Here is a 17478-nt window from a genome sequence, read left to right as displayed (position 1 = left end):
TTGAAGAGAAAAAAAAAACAAACTTTTAATGATATATTGGATGTATAAATAAAATAATAAAATGTTGTTTCTTTTAAAGAAATAGTTTCCTTTGTGTATTTAAATGTTGCCTTTAAAATCCCATCAAATGTAAGAAAAAATTTTTTAATGATACATACAAAGATAAATGTACAAAGTGAAAATAGTAATGGAAAATAACGATGTTGATGAAAGTTGTGCACAACTGGAATCAGGCACAATACTAAGGTCCCGCTCACACCGATCCGACTTTGAAATCGTGCGACCTCCAGTGCAGACACCATTATATAGTTATTTGGTTGCACTGTATATGTATTTTTCTCAGTTATTTATTTTATGGTTTTGTGTGAACACATTCTTTGGTATTTTGAACATAACTTCTTGTACATGTGGAGAAATGAACTTTTGCAGCATTGGGAATTTTTGGATTTAATCCCGTCTACCTAGATGCACCTTTATTTATTGTTCTACTTTTCCGGGTCAATAGTTTCTATTGTTGCAGAGCAAAGATGTATTACAGCACAGGTTACCCACGCAGGGGATCGTTATGCTTTTTATTCATTCACTGTGAGATTTCTTATTGATTGTCAGGAATTTATGCTGATGTGGAATCACAGACAGATATCGGTGATCGATCGATAAGAGAAGGGTTCACTGTAACTTATCTCTGTTGCAAACAGGGGCGGACTGACCATTTGGAAACTCGGGCACTGCCCGAGGGCCCGGGGTCAGTAGGGGGCCCCATGAGATGCCCCTGGTACCTTTTTCATAGGCTTTTTTGAGTTTGGGCAAGGACACAGGGGCCCCATGATCCCCTATTGCCCAGGGGCCCCATGAGTTGTCAGTCCGCCCCTGGTTGCAAGTATTTGTAACGAGAGATTCCTATACAGGAGGAAGTCACAAAACCCTTAAAGCGGAGTTCCACTCACCTGTCAAAAAATAAAAGTCAGCAGCTACAAAAACTGTAGCTGCTGACTTTTAAAAAACAGCCACTTACCTGTCCCTCGGTCCCGTGGTGTGTCCCCCGCAGCCTGTTTCACCGGCTGTCCTGTATTCCAGGAGGCCGGCATCTTCAGTGTGGGCACCCGGCTGTGACAGCTTGCGGCTTCACAACCGGGTACCCACTGAGCATGTGCGAGAAGCGCTGCGCTTCATGAATGGTCCTGTAGTCTTCTGGGACCTGTCACGTGTCCCAAAAAACTACAAGGAGGGAGGACACCTTCCGTTTCCGATCGCCTGGGCGATTGGATCGTAAGTGGGAGCAGGTACCTGTCAAATTTGGGTGCCCGCTCCCCCCTGCCCCCCAAAGATGCCAATCCTTAATGGGGAGAAGGGGAGCAGCCCTTAACCTTTTCTCGCTGGCCAAACGCAAATATGCGACCTCCCGGCATCTGGGCCTAGATGTTGAGCGGCCGCACATTTGCGTTCTATTAAAAAAAAGACATATGTGCTGAGAGCGCGCGCCCTGCGTGCTCCCAGCACACACGTCCGGTACTCACGGAAAGGTCCCGGTCTCCTCTTTCCATCAGAACCTTTCCTGATCATGTGACTGCCGTGATAACGTGCCACGGCGGTCACATGACCCTAAAACCCCGCCCTGCCTCCCAGCTTCTGAAACTCTTAAAGAGACGGGAGGCACCGGCGTGAAGGGGTTAAAACGGAACTTTCCCTTTTGGCTGGAGCTCCGCTTTAAGTGGGTATTTTTTTTTTTTTTTTTTAAACATGTTGTCATATATGAACTGTTTTAGTATTGCGATCAATAAATTAGTAAATATTTTCTGATAATCTATATGTGTAGTCTTTGGGCACCGATAAAGTCCACTTTCAATCGTATTGTGCGCAGTTCCTAACATTGGGATGTGGTGTCCCTGGAAATACCCAAAATGAATGGATTTATTCCACAACCGGAATCATTCAATAAACTGCGGCTGATTTCCCGTGTACCTCCGGCTTTCAGTCTGGCATCACGGAACCTCCTGTATTAGGCAGATTGGTCCCGGAACACATGTATCCTCCCGCTGCTGTTTCCACCGACTAAGATGCTCCTGGTGGGATGCATGGCATTGATGGAGCACACAGAGTTCAGGTTGTCGTCATAGAAAACGTCTATGGGGTTCCCGTCCTCGTGATAAACCTCGATCTGTCGAGGCCTACTCATACTGCCTACCACAAAACAATCCTCTTGCTTCGGGTCCCACGCGGCTTGGAAACGGCTCAACCAGCGGCCTGTGAAGTTGTTATGCCTGCAATGGAGGAAGAAGATCTTACTCTGGGCTTTAGGAGGGTCAGAAAATAGATCAATGCCAACAATGGACTGGTGACTATAATGAAGAGGTGGCCGATATCTAGCCCAGCATTTCGCAACATTTTTTTTTTTTTTCATTCACACCACCTTTTAAAAAGTATGCAAAATCCAGAGGCACCACCCACTTTACAATGTAAATTTGTAAATGGGGCAATACACACAACCACTCTGATACGTTTAACTTCACATCAGAGAAAATTGGAATGGACTATGGTGCTTAAAGTGTTACTAAACCCCCAACAGTACAATCAGTCTGTAGATGCAGTAGAGCGCGCTTGATATACTAACTGTGGAACCTGAGGGGTTAATGCTCTGCATTGTGCAAAAAAGGCACTTTGATCCCGTGTTCTCTGATCCTCCCCTTCTTCCAGTGTCCCCCCTCTTATCTCCTGATCAGATATATCGTGTGGAGACACTGCACATGCTCAGTTTGGTGTGTATTGCTAGAGAGGTTTTTTTTTTCTCTTTCTTGGGAGCGTGCATGTGATCAGCACAGGGCCAATCAGCACTATCCAGACAGAGGTCAGGGATTCTGCATCCTCCTAGAGCAAAATGAAAACTCCTACAAGCTTTAAAAAGTTCTCTGTTGGACACTGAGTCACGAGACTGCTATATACTGCTGATGAGAAAAGGTATGTAGCAGTTTATATTTACTAAATTAATTGCATTTCCATGTTCTGTGTACTGTGGGAGAGCGGATATAGTGAATGCGGGGTCCGGGGAGAGCGGATATAGTGAATGCGGGGTCCGGGAGAGCGGATACAGTGAATGCGGGGTCCGGGGAGATCGGATACGGTGAATGCGGGGTCCGGGGAGATCGGATACGGTGAATGCGGGGTCCAGGGAGAGCGGATACAGTGAATGCAGGGGTCCGGGGAGAGCGGATATAGTGAATGCGGTTTCCAGGGAGCGCGGATCTAGTGAATGCGGGGTCCGGGGAGAGCGGATATAGTGAATGCGGGGTCCGGGGAGAGCGGATACAATGAATGCGGGGTCCGGGGAGAGCGGATACAGTGAATGCGGGGTCCGGGGAGAGCGGATACAGTGAATGCGGGGTCCGGGGAGAGCGGATACAGTGAATGCGGGGTCCGGGGAGAGCGGATACAGTGAATGCGGGGTCCGGGGAGAGCGGATACAGTGAATGCGGGGTCCGGGGAGAGCGGATACAGTGAATGCGGGGTCCGGGGAGAGCGGATACAGTGAATGCGGGGTCCGGGGAGAGCGGATACAGTGAATGCGGGGTCCGGGGAGAGCGGATACAGTGAATGCGGGGTCCGGGGAGAGCGGATACAGTGAATGCGGGGTCCGGGGAGAGCGGATACAGTGAATGCGGGGTCCGGGGAGAGCGGATATAGTGAATGCGGGGTCCGGGGAGAGCGGATATAGTGAATGCGGGGTCCGGGGAGAGCGGATATAGTGAATGCGGGGTCCGGGGAGAGCGGATATAGTGAATGCGGGGTCCGGGGAGAGCGGATATAGTGAATGCGGGGTCCGGGGAGAGCGGATATAGTGAATGCGGGGTCCGGGGAGTGACATCTTGCTTACTACTATTCATGTGATCACTGATTGGCCAATCAGTGATCACATGATCAGGACCTCTGTGTGAGTACAGCGATTGGTGTTCCGCTATGTCTGGAGGACACAGTGGGCACCGGATTGCGGTGCCACGTGCTCCCAGGGAGCGCGCACAGGCAGGGAGCACGTTTATAAATGGCCACCTACCCCTGCACTGCTCCTGTCCGGCCCATTTATATAAATGGTCGGATGGGAGCAGTGCAGGAGCGGGTGGACGTTTATAAACGTCCTTCCCGCCTGTGTGCACTCCCTGGGAGCACGTGGCACCGCAATCACTGTACCGGACCTCTGTGTGAGGTCCCGATCATGTAATTAAGTGGTTAAGAAGATATTGGCACTACTGGGTGTGTTATATACAGAGACGCTGAATAAACGTTGGACTGTGCGTTTTGAACTTTCGGGGGCAGAAAGTATACTTTGGCGTGAAGGGTTTTTAATTTTTTTAATCTTGGTTTATTATTTTTGTGTCAGCACATAGTATCACACCGGTACATTGATTTATTTCCAGCACTGCATTAGTGTGAACCAGGGCTGAAGCCAATGGCAGCCTACATCAAGACTTGAATGACTGCATCTCCTATAAGATACGTTAAGAAGGCTGAACACATTTCAGCGGACAAGCGGTAGTAAATAGTACCTGATTGAAGTGAGAAGTGGAACGGTGGAGCTCAGGCTGGTGCTATCAAACACTCTGCAAAAAGAAAAATCAATGTCAATGCAAAAAGAAAAATCAATGTCAATGCAAAAGGAAAAATCAATGTCAATGCAAAAGGAAAAATCAATGTCAATGCAAAAGGAAAAATCAATGTCAATGCAAAAAGAAAAATCAATGTCAATGCAAAAAGAAAAATCAATGTCAATGCAAAAAGAAAAATCAATGTCAATGCAAAAAGAAAAATCAATGTCAATGCAAAAGGAAAAATCAATGTCAATGCATAATAAGAATAAAGAGAAAACAAAAGGAAAGTAAACCCCCCCCCTCATCAGTAGTCATGCATGTCGTCGCGCGGCTTGACATTTGCAATAACTGCAGCAAATATCAAAATGAAAAATGTCCTCTTCCAATGAAAGTCCTATGACAACACACGTGACCCTTGCAGACAGGCTGGCTGTCAGTCCTGAGCACATGATGAGGTAACCACCATTCCTTCCCAGTTCTGAGAATCCAGCCAACGAGACGCTCTTCTCTGTTCCATCAGACCGTCCAGCGGCGTTCCAGCTCCTAATCACTCCCCGAAGCCCATCTGTTCACAGAAGCTTTTCACACTTTCTGATCCAACTCTCCTATCTCCCTACAAAATTCCTTCCCATCGTGTCCATTCACCAACTTGCATCACACTCTTTATTTAGCCTGCTCTGTACACAGCGCAGTGTTACCCGTACCGGCGTAGACTCTTGTAGCTAATGGCTTTTATAATAAAATCAACATAAAAGTCACAAATTACAAATTTCCCCATAGATTATCGCTTCTTAACCGCCTCCCGCTCGCCATATAGTAAAATGACGGACACAAGGCGGTTCTCTCGTTTTGGGAGGACGTCAGTGCGGCGATTGGCGGTGCGCTGTGTCCCTCGGAAACAGCAGATCACCAATCAATGGAACGAGCCGAAGATGTCGGCTCGGTCATGTGATCAGCTGTGTCTGATCACATGTAAACAGGGAAATGCCGGTTATCGGCATTTCTCTCCCCACGAGCTGTCACGCTGACAGAGGAGAGGAGAGCCGGTAAATCGGCATTCCTCAGAGGGGTCATGTACACTGATCATCAGAGCACTGATGATCTGTGTAGCCCCAGCAGCGCCAGCTGTCAGTGCTCATCCATGCCACCTGCCAGTGCCCATCAATGCCACATCAATGCCACATATCAGTACCCATCTTAGCTGCCTTTCAGTGTCACCCATCAGTGCCAGTCAGTGCCACCTATCAGTGCCGCCTATTAGTGTCAGTCAGTGTCGTCTATCAGTGTCAGTCAGTGCCGCCTATCAGTGCCATATATGAGTGCTGCCTTTCAATGCCCATCAGTGATGCCTGTCAATGCCCATCAGTGCCACCTACCAGTGCCTCCTCATCAGTGCCACCTACCAGTGCCACCTACCAGTGCCTCCTCATCAGTACCACCTACCAGTGCCTCCTCATCAGTGCCACCTACCAGTGCCACCTACCAGTGCTTCCTCATCAGTGCCACCTACCAGTGCCTCCTCATCAGTACCACCTACCAGTGCCTCCTCATCAGTGCAGCCTATCAGTGCCCATCACTGCAGCCTCATTAGCGCACATCAGTGAAGGAGAAAAATCACTTATTTACAAAATTTTATAACAAAAACTAAGAAAAAAACGTTTTTTTCAAAATTTTCAGTGGCTTTTGGTTTAAGAAAAAATAAAAAACCCTGAGGTGATAAATACCACGAAAAGAAAGCTCTGTCACAAAAAAAAAATGATAAAAATGTCATATGGGTACAGTGTTGCATGACCGCGCAATTGTCATTCAAAGTGCAACAGCACTGAAAGCTGGAAATTGGCCTGGGCAGGAAGGGGGTAGAAGTGCCCGGTGGGCAGGAAGGGGGTAGAAGTGCCCTGTAGGCAGGAAGGGGGTAGAAGTGCCCTGTAGGCAGGAAGGGGGTAGAAGTGCCCTGTAGGCGGGAAGGGGGTAGAAGTGCCCTGTAGGCGGGAAGGGGGTAGAAGTGCCCTGTAGGCGGGAAGGGGGTAGAAGTGGCCGGTAGGCGGGAAGGGGGTAGAAGTGCCCTGTAGGCGGGAAGGGGGTAGAAGTGCCCGGTGGGCGGGAAGGGGGTAGAAGTGCCCGGTGGGCGGGAAGGGGGTAGAAGTGCCCTGTGGGCGGGAAGGGGGTAGAAGTGCCCTGTAGGCGGGAAGGGGGTAGAAGTGCCCTGTAGGCGGGAAGGGGGTAGAAGTGCCCGGTGGGCGGGAAGGGGGTAGAAGTGCCCGGTGGGCGGGAAGGGGGTAGAAGTGCCCGGTGGGCGGGAAGGGGGTAGAAGTGCCCGGTAGGCAGGAAGGGGGTAGAAGTGTCCTGTAGGCAGGAAGGGGGTAGAAGTGCCAGGTGGGCAGGAAGGGGGTAGAAGTGTCCTGTAGGCAGGAAGGGGTAGAAGTGTTCTGTAGGCAGGAAGGGGGTAGAAGTGTCCTGTAGGCAGGAAGGGGGTAGAAGTGCCCGGTAGGCTGGAAGGGGGTAGAAGTTCCCAGTAGGCAGGAAGGGGGTAGAAGTGCCCTGTAGGCAGGAAGGGGGTAGAAGTGTCCTGTAGGCAGGAAGGGGGTAGAAGTGCCCGGTAGGCAGGAAGGGGGTAGAAGTGCCCAGTAGGCAGGAAGGGGGTAGAAGTGCCCGGTAGGCATGAAGGGGGTAGAAGTGCCCTGTAGGCAGGAAGGGGGTAGAAGTGCCCGGTAGGTAGGAAGGGGGTAGAAGTGCCCGGTAGGCAGGAAGGGGGTAGAAGTGCCCGGTAGGCAGGAAGGGGGTAGAAGTGCCCGGGAGGCAGGAAGGGGGTAGAAGTGCCCGGGAGGCAGGAAGGGGGTAGAAGTGCCCAGGAGGCGAGGGGTTAAAGTGATACTAAAAGGGTTTTTTTTTTGGTTAAATAAACATTTACTTGCTTTGTGTGATGGTTTTGCACAGAGCAGCCCTGATCCTCCTCTTCTTAGGTCCCCTGCTGCTGCTCCTGGCTCCCCCCCACCTGCTGAGTGTACCCCATAGAAAGCTGCTTGCTCTGGGGGAACTCCTGCATATTTACTCCCGAGCCCCTCTCTGTGTGTCAATCAACTCACAGAGCGTGGCTCCGCCCTGCACTTTCTTCATTGGTTGTGATTGACAGCAGCAGAAGCCAATGGCTCCTGCCGCTGTGACTGAACCAGGAGGGAGTGATTCGCTGCTCTTATTATTTATTTATTTCAGGTACTTATATAGCGCCGTCAATGTACGCAGTGTTTTACATATATATTGTACATTCACATCAGTCCCCGCCCCCAAGGTGTGTACAATCTAAGGTCCCTAACTCACATTCATACATACACATACTAGGGCCAATGTAGACAGGAGCCAATTCACCTACCAGCATCTGTTTGGAGTGTAGGAGGAAACCGGAGAACCTGGAGGAAACCCACGCAGGCACAGGGAGAACATGCAAACTACAGGCAGGTGGTGCCGTGGTTGGGATTCGAACCAATGACCCGAGTACTGCCAGGCAGAAGTTCTAACCATTTAGCCACTGTGCTGCCCCACTTGGACACATCGATGGATTGAGGGGGGGGGCTTAGGTAAGTATTGGGGGCTGGGGGGGGGGAAGCTGCATACATGCAGAAAGGTAGAAAGCCTTCAGCCTTTAGAACTGCTTTAACCACTTGCCCTCCGCCCTATAGCAGAAATAATGCTACAGGGCGGCAGGGTTGCACAAAATCACGTTAAAGTGATCTGCATTTCCAGGTAGGGGGCGCGTGTGCTACCCTACCCATGCCGCTATTGGCGGCTATAGATGTCAATCACTGGGTCCCCGCCAGCGATTCCACTTGGCGATCATCGGGGAAAGCTGACAGGGGAGAGATCTCTCTCCTGCCGGCAAGGACATGCTGCTTTGTATCTCTCTGCACAGCATGTCTCCCTAGTAAAAACACACACAGCACACAGTTAACCCTTTGATCGCCCCAGATGTTAACCCCTTCCTGCCCAGTGCCATTAGTATGGTGTCAGTGATTTTTAATAGCACTGATCACTGTATTGGTGTCACTGGGGATGTCAATGGCAGTTAGTCTCCCCCCCCCCCCCCCCCCAGTGTCAGAATGCCCGCCGCAGTCCTGCTATAAGTCGCTGATCGCCGCCATTACTAGTATAAATAAAAAATTTAAATTAAAAGTCCAGTATATATACCGCCATTTGTAAACGCTATAACTTTCATGTAAACCAATTAACCTCTTGGCGCCGGCCGCATGCAAATGTGTGGCCTCTCGGTGTCTGGGCCTTGACGCCGAGCGGCCGCACATTTGCGTGCAATGAAGAAAAGCATATGTGCTGAGACCGCTCCCAGCACACATGTCCGGTACTCATGGAAAGGTCCCGATCTCCTTTTGCAATCAGGACCTTTCCCGATCATGTGACCGCCGTGACAGCGGGCACATGACCCTAAAACCCCGCCTCCCGGCTTCTGAAACCCTTAAAGGGCCAGGAGAAGCCGGCGCCAAGGGGTTAATTTCCATTTATTGAGATTTTTTTTGTTTAAGTAATGGCATGTAGCAGAATACATTTTGGCCTACATTTATGAAGGAATTAGATTTTTTTTTTTAATTTTTGTATTGGACATGTTTTATAGCAAAAAGTAAAAAATATTGTTTGTTTTTTCTTTCAAAATTGTCAGTCTTTTTTTGTTTATAGCACAAAAAATAAAAACCGCAGGGGCGATCAAATACCACCAAAAGAAAGCTCTATTTCTGGGAAAAAACTAACCTAAAATTTTGTTTATGTACAGCGTTGCATAACCGTGCAATTGCGAGTTACAGTAACGCAGCGCTGTATTCTAAAAAATGGGCTGGTCAGGAAAGGGGGGGGGGGGGGGGATGGAACCCTCTGGAGGGCGAGGGGTTAAAGACTAACTTTCCTATGATATCAAGTTGTTCATCTGAGCCATCCTGTCCCAAAACAAACTGTTTGCTAACAGATGCCCCCAGTGTGAGTGCTGCATGAACTGCGTGTAGCATCATCTACATACAGCGCTGTGTTTTGGCAGCGTGACAGCGACTTCCCACCCTGTTCCTGGAACAAAATCGAATCGGGCGGAGCACTGCTCGGCCATTCATGGGAAGCCTTGTATTTTTATGAATGAATGCAAGGCTTCCTCTGATTAGCTGAGGTGGAGAGGGTTAGGTCATCTGCCGCCTCTCCACCTCAGCCAATCAGATAAAGCCTTGTATTCATTCATAAAAATACAAGGCTTCCCATGAATGGCTGAGCACTGCTCCGCCTGATTCGATTTTGTTCCAGGAACAGGATGGGAAGTTGCCGTAATGCTGCCAAAACACAGCGCTGTATGTAGATGATGCTATGTAGTTTTATACAGTATTGACAGCCACTGCATTGATTACAGTAACCCTTACATGTACCCAGTGAAGTGACTGGCCTCAGGTGGTACACAGGGATGAAACAAATCCTCCTACATAAGTTGTACCTGTTTATCTGCAGCCTTCTCTTCATCCGAAGATCAGGAAGATCACATTCAGAAAATCCTCATCCAGAATAGTACAAAGACCTTTTTAACCGCTCCTTGAAATACTGCTACAGGGCGGCACAGATACGCAAAATCACGTGTATATATATATACAGGTGATCTAGCATTTCCGGGTAGGGGGCGCACGCGAGCGACTTATAGCGGGACTGCGGTGGACATTCTGACACTGGAGGGAACTGACTTGGTGTCACTGACATCCCCAGACACACCAATAGAGTGATCAGTGCTTTTGTACTAATGGCACTGGGCAGGAAGGGGTTAACATGAGGGGCGATCAAAGGGTTGACTGTGTGCAGGGAGTGTTTTACTAGGGGGTGGTGTCTGAGTGCTTCACTGTAATCACACTGCTCTGGATGGCTGTGCTGTGCAGTGTGCCCGAGCTGACAGGGAGGAGAACTCTTAGTAAAAAAAACAGTCCTTCTCCCTGTCGGAGATCCTCGGAAATCACCGGGTGCCGGCAAGTAATTACCGACCGGGAACCGGTGATTGACAGCCGTGGCTGCGAATGGCCGTACGGGTAGGGCGCGCGCCCAGAGGCGTCCCTAGAGTTTGTGTCACCCAGTGTGGTAACACGTAGTGTCACCCCTCCAGAGGAAGGAGTGGCGCCGGCGTAGCGATAAAATGAGTATCCCCTGAAGCAACTGCACATGTGCCGGTTTCAGGCCGAAGAAGCCGATCTCTGACTTTTGCACAGAGCCGGCGATCGGCTTCTTAGGCCTGAAACCGGCACATGAGCAGTTGCTTCAGGGGATACTCACTTTACCGCTACACTGGGGCGGGGGCAGCGTGCCAGCATCCTGCTCCTGCACCGCCTGTGATGGTGTCACCCGGTGCGGCCCACTCCCTCCTAGGGACGCCACTGTGCGTGCCCCCCTACCCAGAATTGCAAAATCACGTATATATGATTTTGCACACCCGTGCCGCCCTGTAGCAGTATTTCTGCAATAGGGCGGACAGGAAGCGGTTAATTACATGTTGAAGTTACTATAGGCATATATTACATACAAAACAAACATTTGTTACCGTAAGCGATCGTCAGCACAGGTCGTGAGGATACGATTGCCTGTGACTGGGGAGAAGTATGCGGAGGACACACTTTTCGAGTGCCCAGGCAAGGAGACCACAGGGCGAAGCTTCTTATTGGAGATCTGCCTGACATCATAAACACAGACATCTCTGCGAAGACAGAAAACACACAAATTAAAGGTTGATGCGGTTTCCTCACCTCTCATAAGGGTCTGTAATCTTCTGCCTGAACTGCGATAAAGATTATTTAACCATCTCCCGTCCGGCCGTTGTATATAAATGGCCAGACGGTGGCAGTGCAGGGTGCAGGGAGTTTATAAACGGCCTCCCCGCACCCTGCTTGTGCGTGCTCCCTGGGAGCGCGCAGCACCACGATTCGGTGCCCGCTGTGTCCTCTTGACACAGTGGAACACCGATCATCGGACGGGAACTCTGTGTGAGGTCCCGATCATGTGATCACTGATTGGCCAATCAGTGATCACATGCAGAGTAGTAAGCAACATGTCACTTCTGGCATCATTGCTTACTACGTGTGAAATCTGTGAACGATCACAGAGATAACATGGTACAGGGCTATTCACAACAGCCTTGTACCATGTGACAAGCTGTGACCAATCACAGCTCACACAGTAGTTTTCAATGGCTGCAAGAATGCAGACAGAGAGAAGTAGAAATGATTGCTTTTACAGCCTTTATGGTTGTAAAAGCAATCAGTGTAAAAAAAAAAAAAAAAAAATCTTCATAAACCCCCACAAGTAGTACAATGTCACCATGGTGACTGTACTGCTAGGGTGACAGTATGTAAAAAAAAAAAAAAAGAAATAAAAAATAATATATAAAAAATACAAAAAAAAAAAATGTAAAAAAAAAAAAAAAAAGTTTAAAAATTATAATTTTTGGTTACAAACTAATTTGGGTTATTTTATTTTTTTTTCACTAAAAATATAACAGAATAAATTTTGGCCAAGATTTATGATGAAATACTATTTATTTGCAAAATTTTATAAGAAAAACGTTTTCAAAATTTTTGGACATTTAATTTACATAGTAAAAAAAATAAAATCCCAGCGGTGAATAAATACCACCAAAATAAAGTTTTATCTGTCTCAAAAAAATGCTAATAAATTCATATGGGTACAGTGTTGCATGACTGCGCAATTCTCATTCAAAGTGTGATAGCGCTGAAAGCTGAAAATTGGCCTGGACAGGAAGGGGGTGAAAGCGTCCGGACTGGAAGGGGGGGAAAGCGTCCGGACTGGAAGGGGGGGAAAGCGTCCGGACTGGAAAAGCGTCCGGACTGGAAGGGGGGGAAAGCGTCCGGACTGCAAAGCGTCCGGACTGGAAGGGGGGGAAAGCGTCCGGACTGGAAGGGGGGAAGCGTCCGGACTGGAAGGGGGAAGCGTCCGGACTGGAAGGGGGGGGAAGCGTCCGGACTGGAAGGGGGGGAAGTGTCCAGACTGGAAGGGGGGGGAAGCGTCTGGACTGGAAGGGGGGGAAAGCGTCCGGACTGGAAGGGGGGAAAGCGTCCGGACTGGAAGGGGGGGAAGCGTCCAGACTGGAAGGGGGGGGAAGTGTCCAGACTGGAAGGGGGGGGAAGTGTCCGGACTGGAAGGGGGGGGAAGTGTCCAGACTGGAAGGGGTTAAAAGTAATTTTCCGCAGATGTGTGGCCGAGCGCTTTATCCGTCTCTTAATGACGGCGGAATGGAAATCGCTGGACGGGGCACATCTCCAAATACTTCAGCACATAAATGTGTTCCCTCTGCTGACTCTGCACGGCAAGCTTCTCTTACACAGGAGGTATTGATAGCTCCGGCACTATTCCTATACCATGCATGCTGCTCGGGTTACTGCCAAACAATTCAGAAATTGCGTATAAGAATCTCTATAAATCCACATTTATACAACCAGTTCTAAGCAGCGCTGTGCAAGTTCCTAAATCAGAACTTCACTCTCTCACGTAACACGGACTATTTTAACCTCCCTAGCAGTCTGATTATGTCCGTATTTCTGTGCTCAAAGCGGTATATTTTTTTGCATGGTAATCTGTATTTTTTTTTTATTGTCGGCCTGTAATTCTTAGGAATAACTCCCTGAAATCTGTCCGGACAAGAGTCTAGTAAACATCCCGGGGAGGATAAAATTTGAAACACGAAATCATAAATTATAATTTAATAAATAATCATAAAATAATAATATAATAATAATAAATGTAATTCAATAATATAATCAAACCAAAAACACTGAAATGTGAAATAGAGCGCCAAGTTCGCACATCGCTGAGCAAAGTCGCAGAATCGTTTTCAGTGTCTGATGAGGAATTTCCCCCACCAATCATTATCACTCAATCCTGCAAGTGGTTCTGATTTACTATCGCTGTTCTCTAGCCGGTCTAAAACCGCGTCTGACCTAAAGGGACGCTTTTTGGACGCCATGGACGTTTCTCAGTTTCCAGGCAGAAAGAACAGTAAAAATGCAGGCAGGGCGCCGGACAAAGCACTCGGGACACAATGTATGTGAAATGGTTTGATACAGGAATGTTATACTATGAGATTTTAGTGGATTTAGTGAATGTCACTATTTCACATTTTTTAATTTCCCGCCAATTCCGTCCCCTGTATGTCCCAACGCTTGCAGGGACCTGAAGACGGATGCCGGCATCGGCCGGAGGACATTGCCGGGGACACTGCAGGGGGGACATCGCGGGACAAGCTAAGTGAAGAAGAGATCCCGGAGCAACACTGCAGTGTATTCCCGAGTGTAGCTCAGGGGGGGGGTCACCGCTTGTGGTGCTGAAACTTTACCCCGAGCTACACTCAGGAATACCGCCAGGGGGGTTAATCCTTTTGCTGCTAGCATTAGTAAAAGAAAAAAAAAAATTATGAGGTGAGTATAACATGTTTGTTATTTTATTTAAAACATTTTTTCACTTTAGTAACACTTTAAGATGGTCAGCCAGAAATTCTAGGGGGGTGATTTTCTCAGCAAAATAAACACGGAGACATGGATGGATGGATGGGTGAGATTGCTTTGAATATTAAAAATAAATGATATAGAGTTTTTTGTTTGTGCTGCTCAGATGTAGTTCCGCTTTACGTTTACAAGTGTTACTAGTTACTTCCAGCCTGCCGTTACACCGAACACGGGAAAAGATTTTACGGCGAATGCAAAAACTCTCGTTCTCTTCTGTTCATTGAAGGACACAGCCGGGTCTCTAGACTTCGAGCTTTGGACCCTCCCCAAAGCAATGCCAGAGAGGATACCCATATTTTTTGGGGGAATCCAGAAAAAGCAAACCCAGGGCAAGGAAAACCGCCAAAAGTGATCCGATGCGCCCACCCCAGGAAGAACACTCACAGTCTGCAGCGGCTTCTGGGATCTGTAGTCCCACAGCAGTAAACTTGACAAAAGGCAAGGTGTCTCCAGGGGGGAGTGAACATCTCTGATTCACAACGCAGGTGTCTCTAGCCCGGCTGTGGCACTGCAATGGTATGAACCCAAAAGAACCATTGAACATGTCCATCAAGGGGATAAGCCCCTCTGGGCCACTTTAACCACCTCCCATCCGGCCATTGTATATAAATGGCCGGACGGTGGCAGTGCAGGGCGGGTGGCTGTTTATAAACGGCCTCCCCGCCCCCTGCCCGCGATCCAGTGCCCACTGTGTTCTCCGGACACAGTGGAACACCAATCGTCATACGGGACCTCTGTGCGAGGTCCCGATCATGTGATCACTGATTGGCCAATCAGTGATCACATGCAGAGTAGTAAGCAAGATGTCACTTCTGACATTGCTTACTACGTGTGAAATCTGTGAATGATCACAGAGATCACATGGTACAGGGCTATTCACAACAGCCTTGTACCATGTGACAAGCTGTGACCAATCACAGCTCACACAGTAGTTCTCAATGGCTGCAAGAATGCAGCCAGAGAAAAGGAGAAATTATTGCTTTTGCAGCCTTTATGGGTGTAAAAGCAATCAGTGTAAAAAAAAAAAATCTTTATCACCCCCCACAAGTAATACAGTGTCACCATGGTGACACTGTACTGCTAGGGTGACAGTATGTAAAAAAAAAAAAAATTAAAATGTAAAAAAAAATGTTTAAAAATAATAATTTTTGGTTATAAACTAATTTGGGTTTTTTTTTTTAGTAAAAAGATAACAGAATAAATTTTGGATAAGATTTCTGATGAAATATTATTTATTTGCAAAATTTTATAAGAAAAACACTTTTTTTTTCAAAATTTTGGGACTTTTTCATTTACATAGCAAAAAAATAAAAATCCCAGCGGTGAATAAATACCACCAAAATAAAGCTTTATCTGTCTAAAAAAAAATGCTAAAAAATTCATATGGGTACAGTGTTGCATGACCGCGCAATTGTCATTCAAAGTGTGATATCGCTGAAAGCTGAAAATTGGCCTGGACAGGAAGGGGGGGGATGAAAGTGTCCGGACTGGAAGGGGGTGAAAGTGTCCGGACAGGAAGGGGGGGGGGGGGGGTGAAAGTGTCCGGACTGGAAGGGGGTGAAAGTGTCCGGACTGGAAGGGGGGGAAAGTGTCCAGATAGGAAGGGGGTGAAAGTGTCCGGACTGGAAGGGGGGGGGGTGAAAGTGTCCGGACTGGAAGGGGGTGAAACTGTCCAGACTGGAAGGGGGGGGGGGGTGAAAGTGTCCGGACTGGAAGGGGGTGAAAGTGTCCGGACTGGAAGGGGGGGAAAGTGTCCGGACTGGAAGGGGGTGAAAGTGTCCGGACTGGAAGGGGGTGAAAGTGTCCGGACAGGAAGGAGGTGAAAGTGTCCGGACTGGAAGGGGGGGAAAGTGTCCGGACTGGAAGGGGGTGAAAGTGTCCGGACTGGAAGGGGGGGAAAGTGTCCAGATAGGAAGGGGGTGAAAGTGTCCGGACTGGAAGGGGGGGGGTGAAAGTGTCCGGACTGGAAGGGGGTGAAACTGTCCAGACTGGAAGGGGGGGGGGGTGAAAGTGTCCGGACTGGAAGGGGGGGAAAGTGTCCGGACTGGAAGGGGGGGAAAGTGTCCGGACTGGAAGGGGGGGAAAGTGTCCGGACTGGAAGGGGGTGAAAGTGTCCGGACTGGAAGGGGGTGAAAGTGTCCGGACAGGAAGGAGGTGAAAGTGTCCGGACTGGAAGGGGGGAAAGTGTCCGGACTGGAAGGGGGGGAAAGTGTCCGGACTGGAAGGGGGGGAAAGTGTCCGGACAGGAAAGGGGGTGAAAGTGTCCGGATAGGAAGTGGTTAACATAGAAGTAGAGTGGTCGCAGTTGATCCTGCCTGAGCAAGAATCTGCGTGCGCTCTACAGTACTGGGGAGACTACCAGGATCTATGTATCCGTCTCGTCACTCATAGTTGATTGATTATAGAACAAAAGTCTGAGCTGTGAGTTGCAGATGTGAAGGGGGGGGGAGGAGGGGGTTGGCCACCAGCAATGACATTTCTTTTTTGGTTGTACCTAGTATCCTATTCCCAAAGGTCATGATCCAGAGATCCGGCTGTGTCCTTCAATGAAAGGAATCCCCTGCAAATCTCAGCAACAAGAATCATCTACTGCCACGGCTGGGATTGACTCTTGAGGGTTGATGTACTAAAAACTGGAGCACTTGCAGTCTGGAACAGCTGTGCGCGGTAGCCAATCAGCTTGTTCAGTTACCCCCGGTTCACATCTATGTGGCCGTGCGGGACCGCGTTTTGCATGGGCATGAGAGCCCAATCATTTGAATGGACTCCCGTGCCCGTGACACGCAGGGAAAAGTCCGGCACTTCTTTGGAAAACGCAGCCGAGGTTCCCAGTACGGTTGCGTTTTCCAGTGCGGGTGGCGTGTTATTAGTAATGGCACGGGTCCGCATTTCTCTGTGCGGGTGGTGCGGCTGCACGGATTTTCATGCGGATCCGCAGCGGCGCCACCCGCACAGATGTGAACCTAGGGTTATAGAGAGGTGTGTGCCTTTCTGAATCATGTCCAATCAATTGAATTTACCCCAGGTGAGCTCCAATCACAGCGTAGAAACATCTCGGCAAAAATCAAGAGAAATGGGAGGAACCTGAGCTAAATTTCAATTGTTGCAAAGGGTCTGAATACTTATGACCAGGGGCGGACTGACCATTTGGAAACTCGGGCACTACCCGAGGGCCCGGGGTCAGTAGGGGGCCCCATGAGATGCCCCTGGTACCTTTTTCATAGGCTGTTTTGAGTTTGGGAAAGCACACAGGGGCCCCATGATCCCCTATTGCACGGGGGCCCCATGAGTTGTCAGTCCGCCCCTTTTTATGAGTGTGATATTTAATTTTTTTTTCTATAAATTCAGAATTTCTTCTAATGGCACCTGCCCGC

General features: G+C 48.8%; 1 protein-coding gene across 1 annotated transcript in view; it reads right to left on the bottom strand.

Moving 5' to 3' along the window:
- Nucleotides 1–331: 331 nt before the first annotated feature.
- The window catches only part of LOC149431451 (WD repeat-containing protein 76-like), a 62064-nt gene continuing 44917 nt past the window's right edge, over nucleotides 332–17478 (bottom strand). Inside the window, exons 12-14 of the mRNA XM_089665592.1 lie at nucleotides 11131–11283; nucleotides 4536–4589; nucleotides 332–2261 (exon numbers count right to left, since the gene is read on the bottom strand). Coding sequence (XP_089521718.1) covers nucleotides 2000–2261; nucleotides 4536–4589; nucleotides 11131–11283 — 469 coding nt within the window. The 3' untranslated portion in view covers nucleotides 332–1999. The remainder of the gene's footprint in view (nucleotides 2262–4535; nucleotides 4590–11130; nucleotides 11284–17478) is intronic.

This window comes from Staurois parvus, unplaced genomic scaffold, assembly GCF_062004578.1.
Source record: "Staurois parvus isolate SC_StPar_1 unplaced genomic scaffold, SC_StPar_1.0 ptg002257l, whole genome shotgun sequence".
NCBI lineage: Eukaryota > Metazoa > Chordata > Amphibia > Anura > Ranidae > Staurois > Staurois parvus.
Note: the sequence above shows the minus strand (reverse complement) of the source record. Positions and strands in the feature narration are given on the sequence as shown.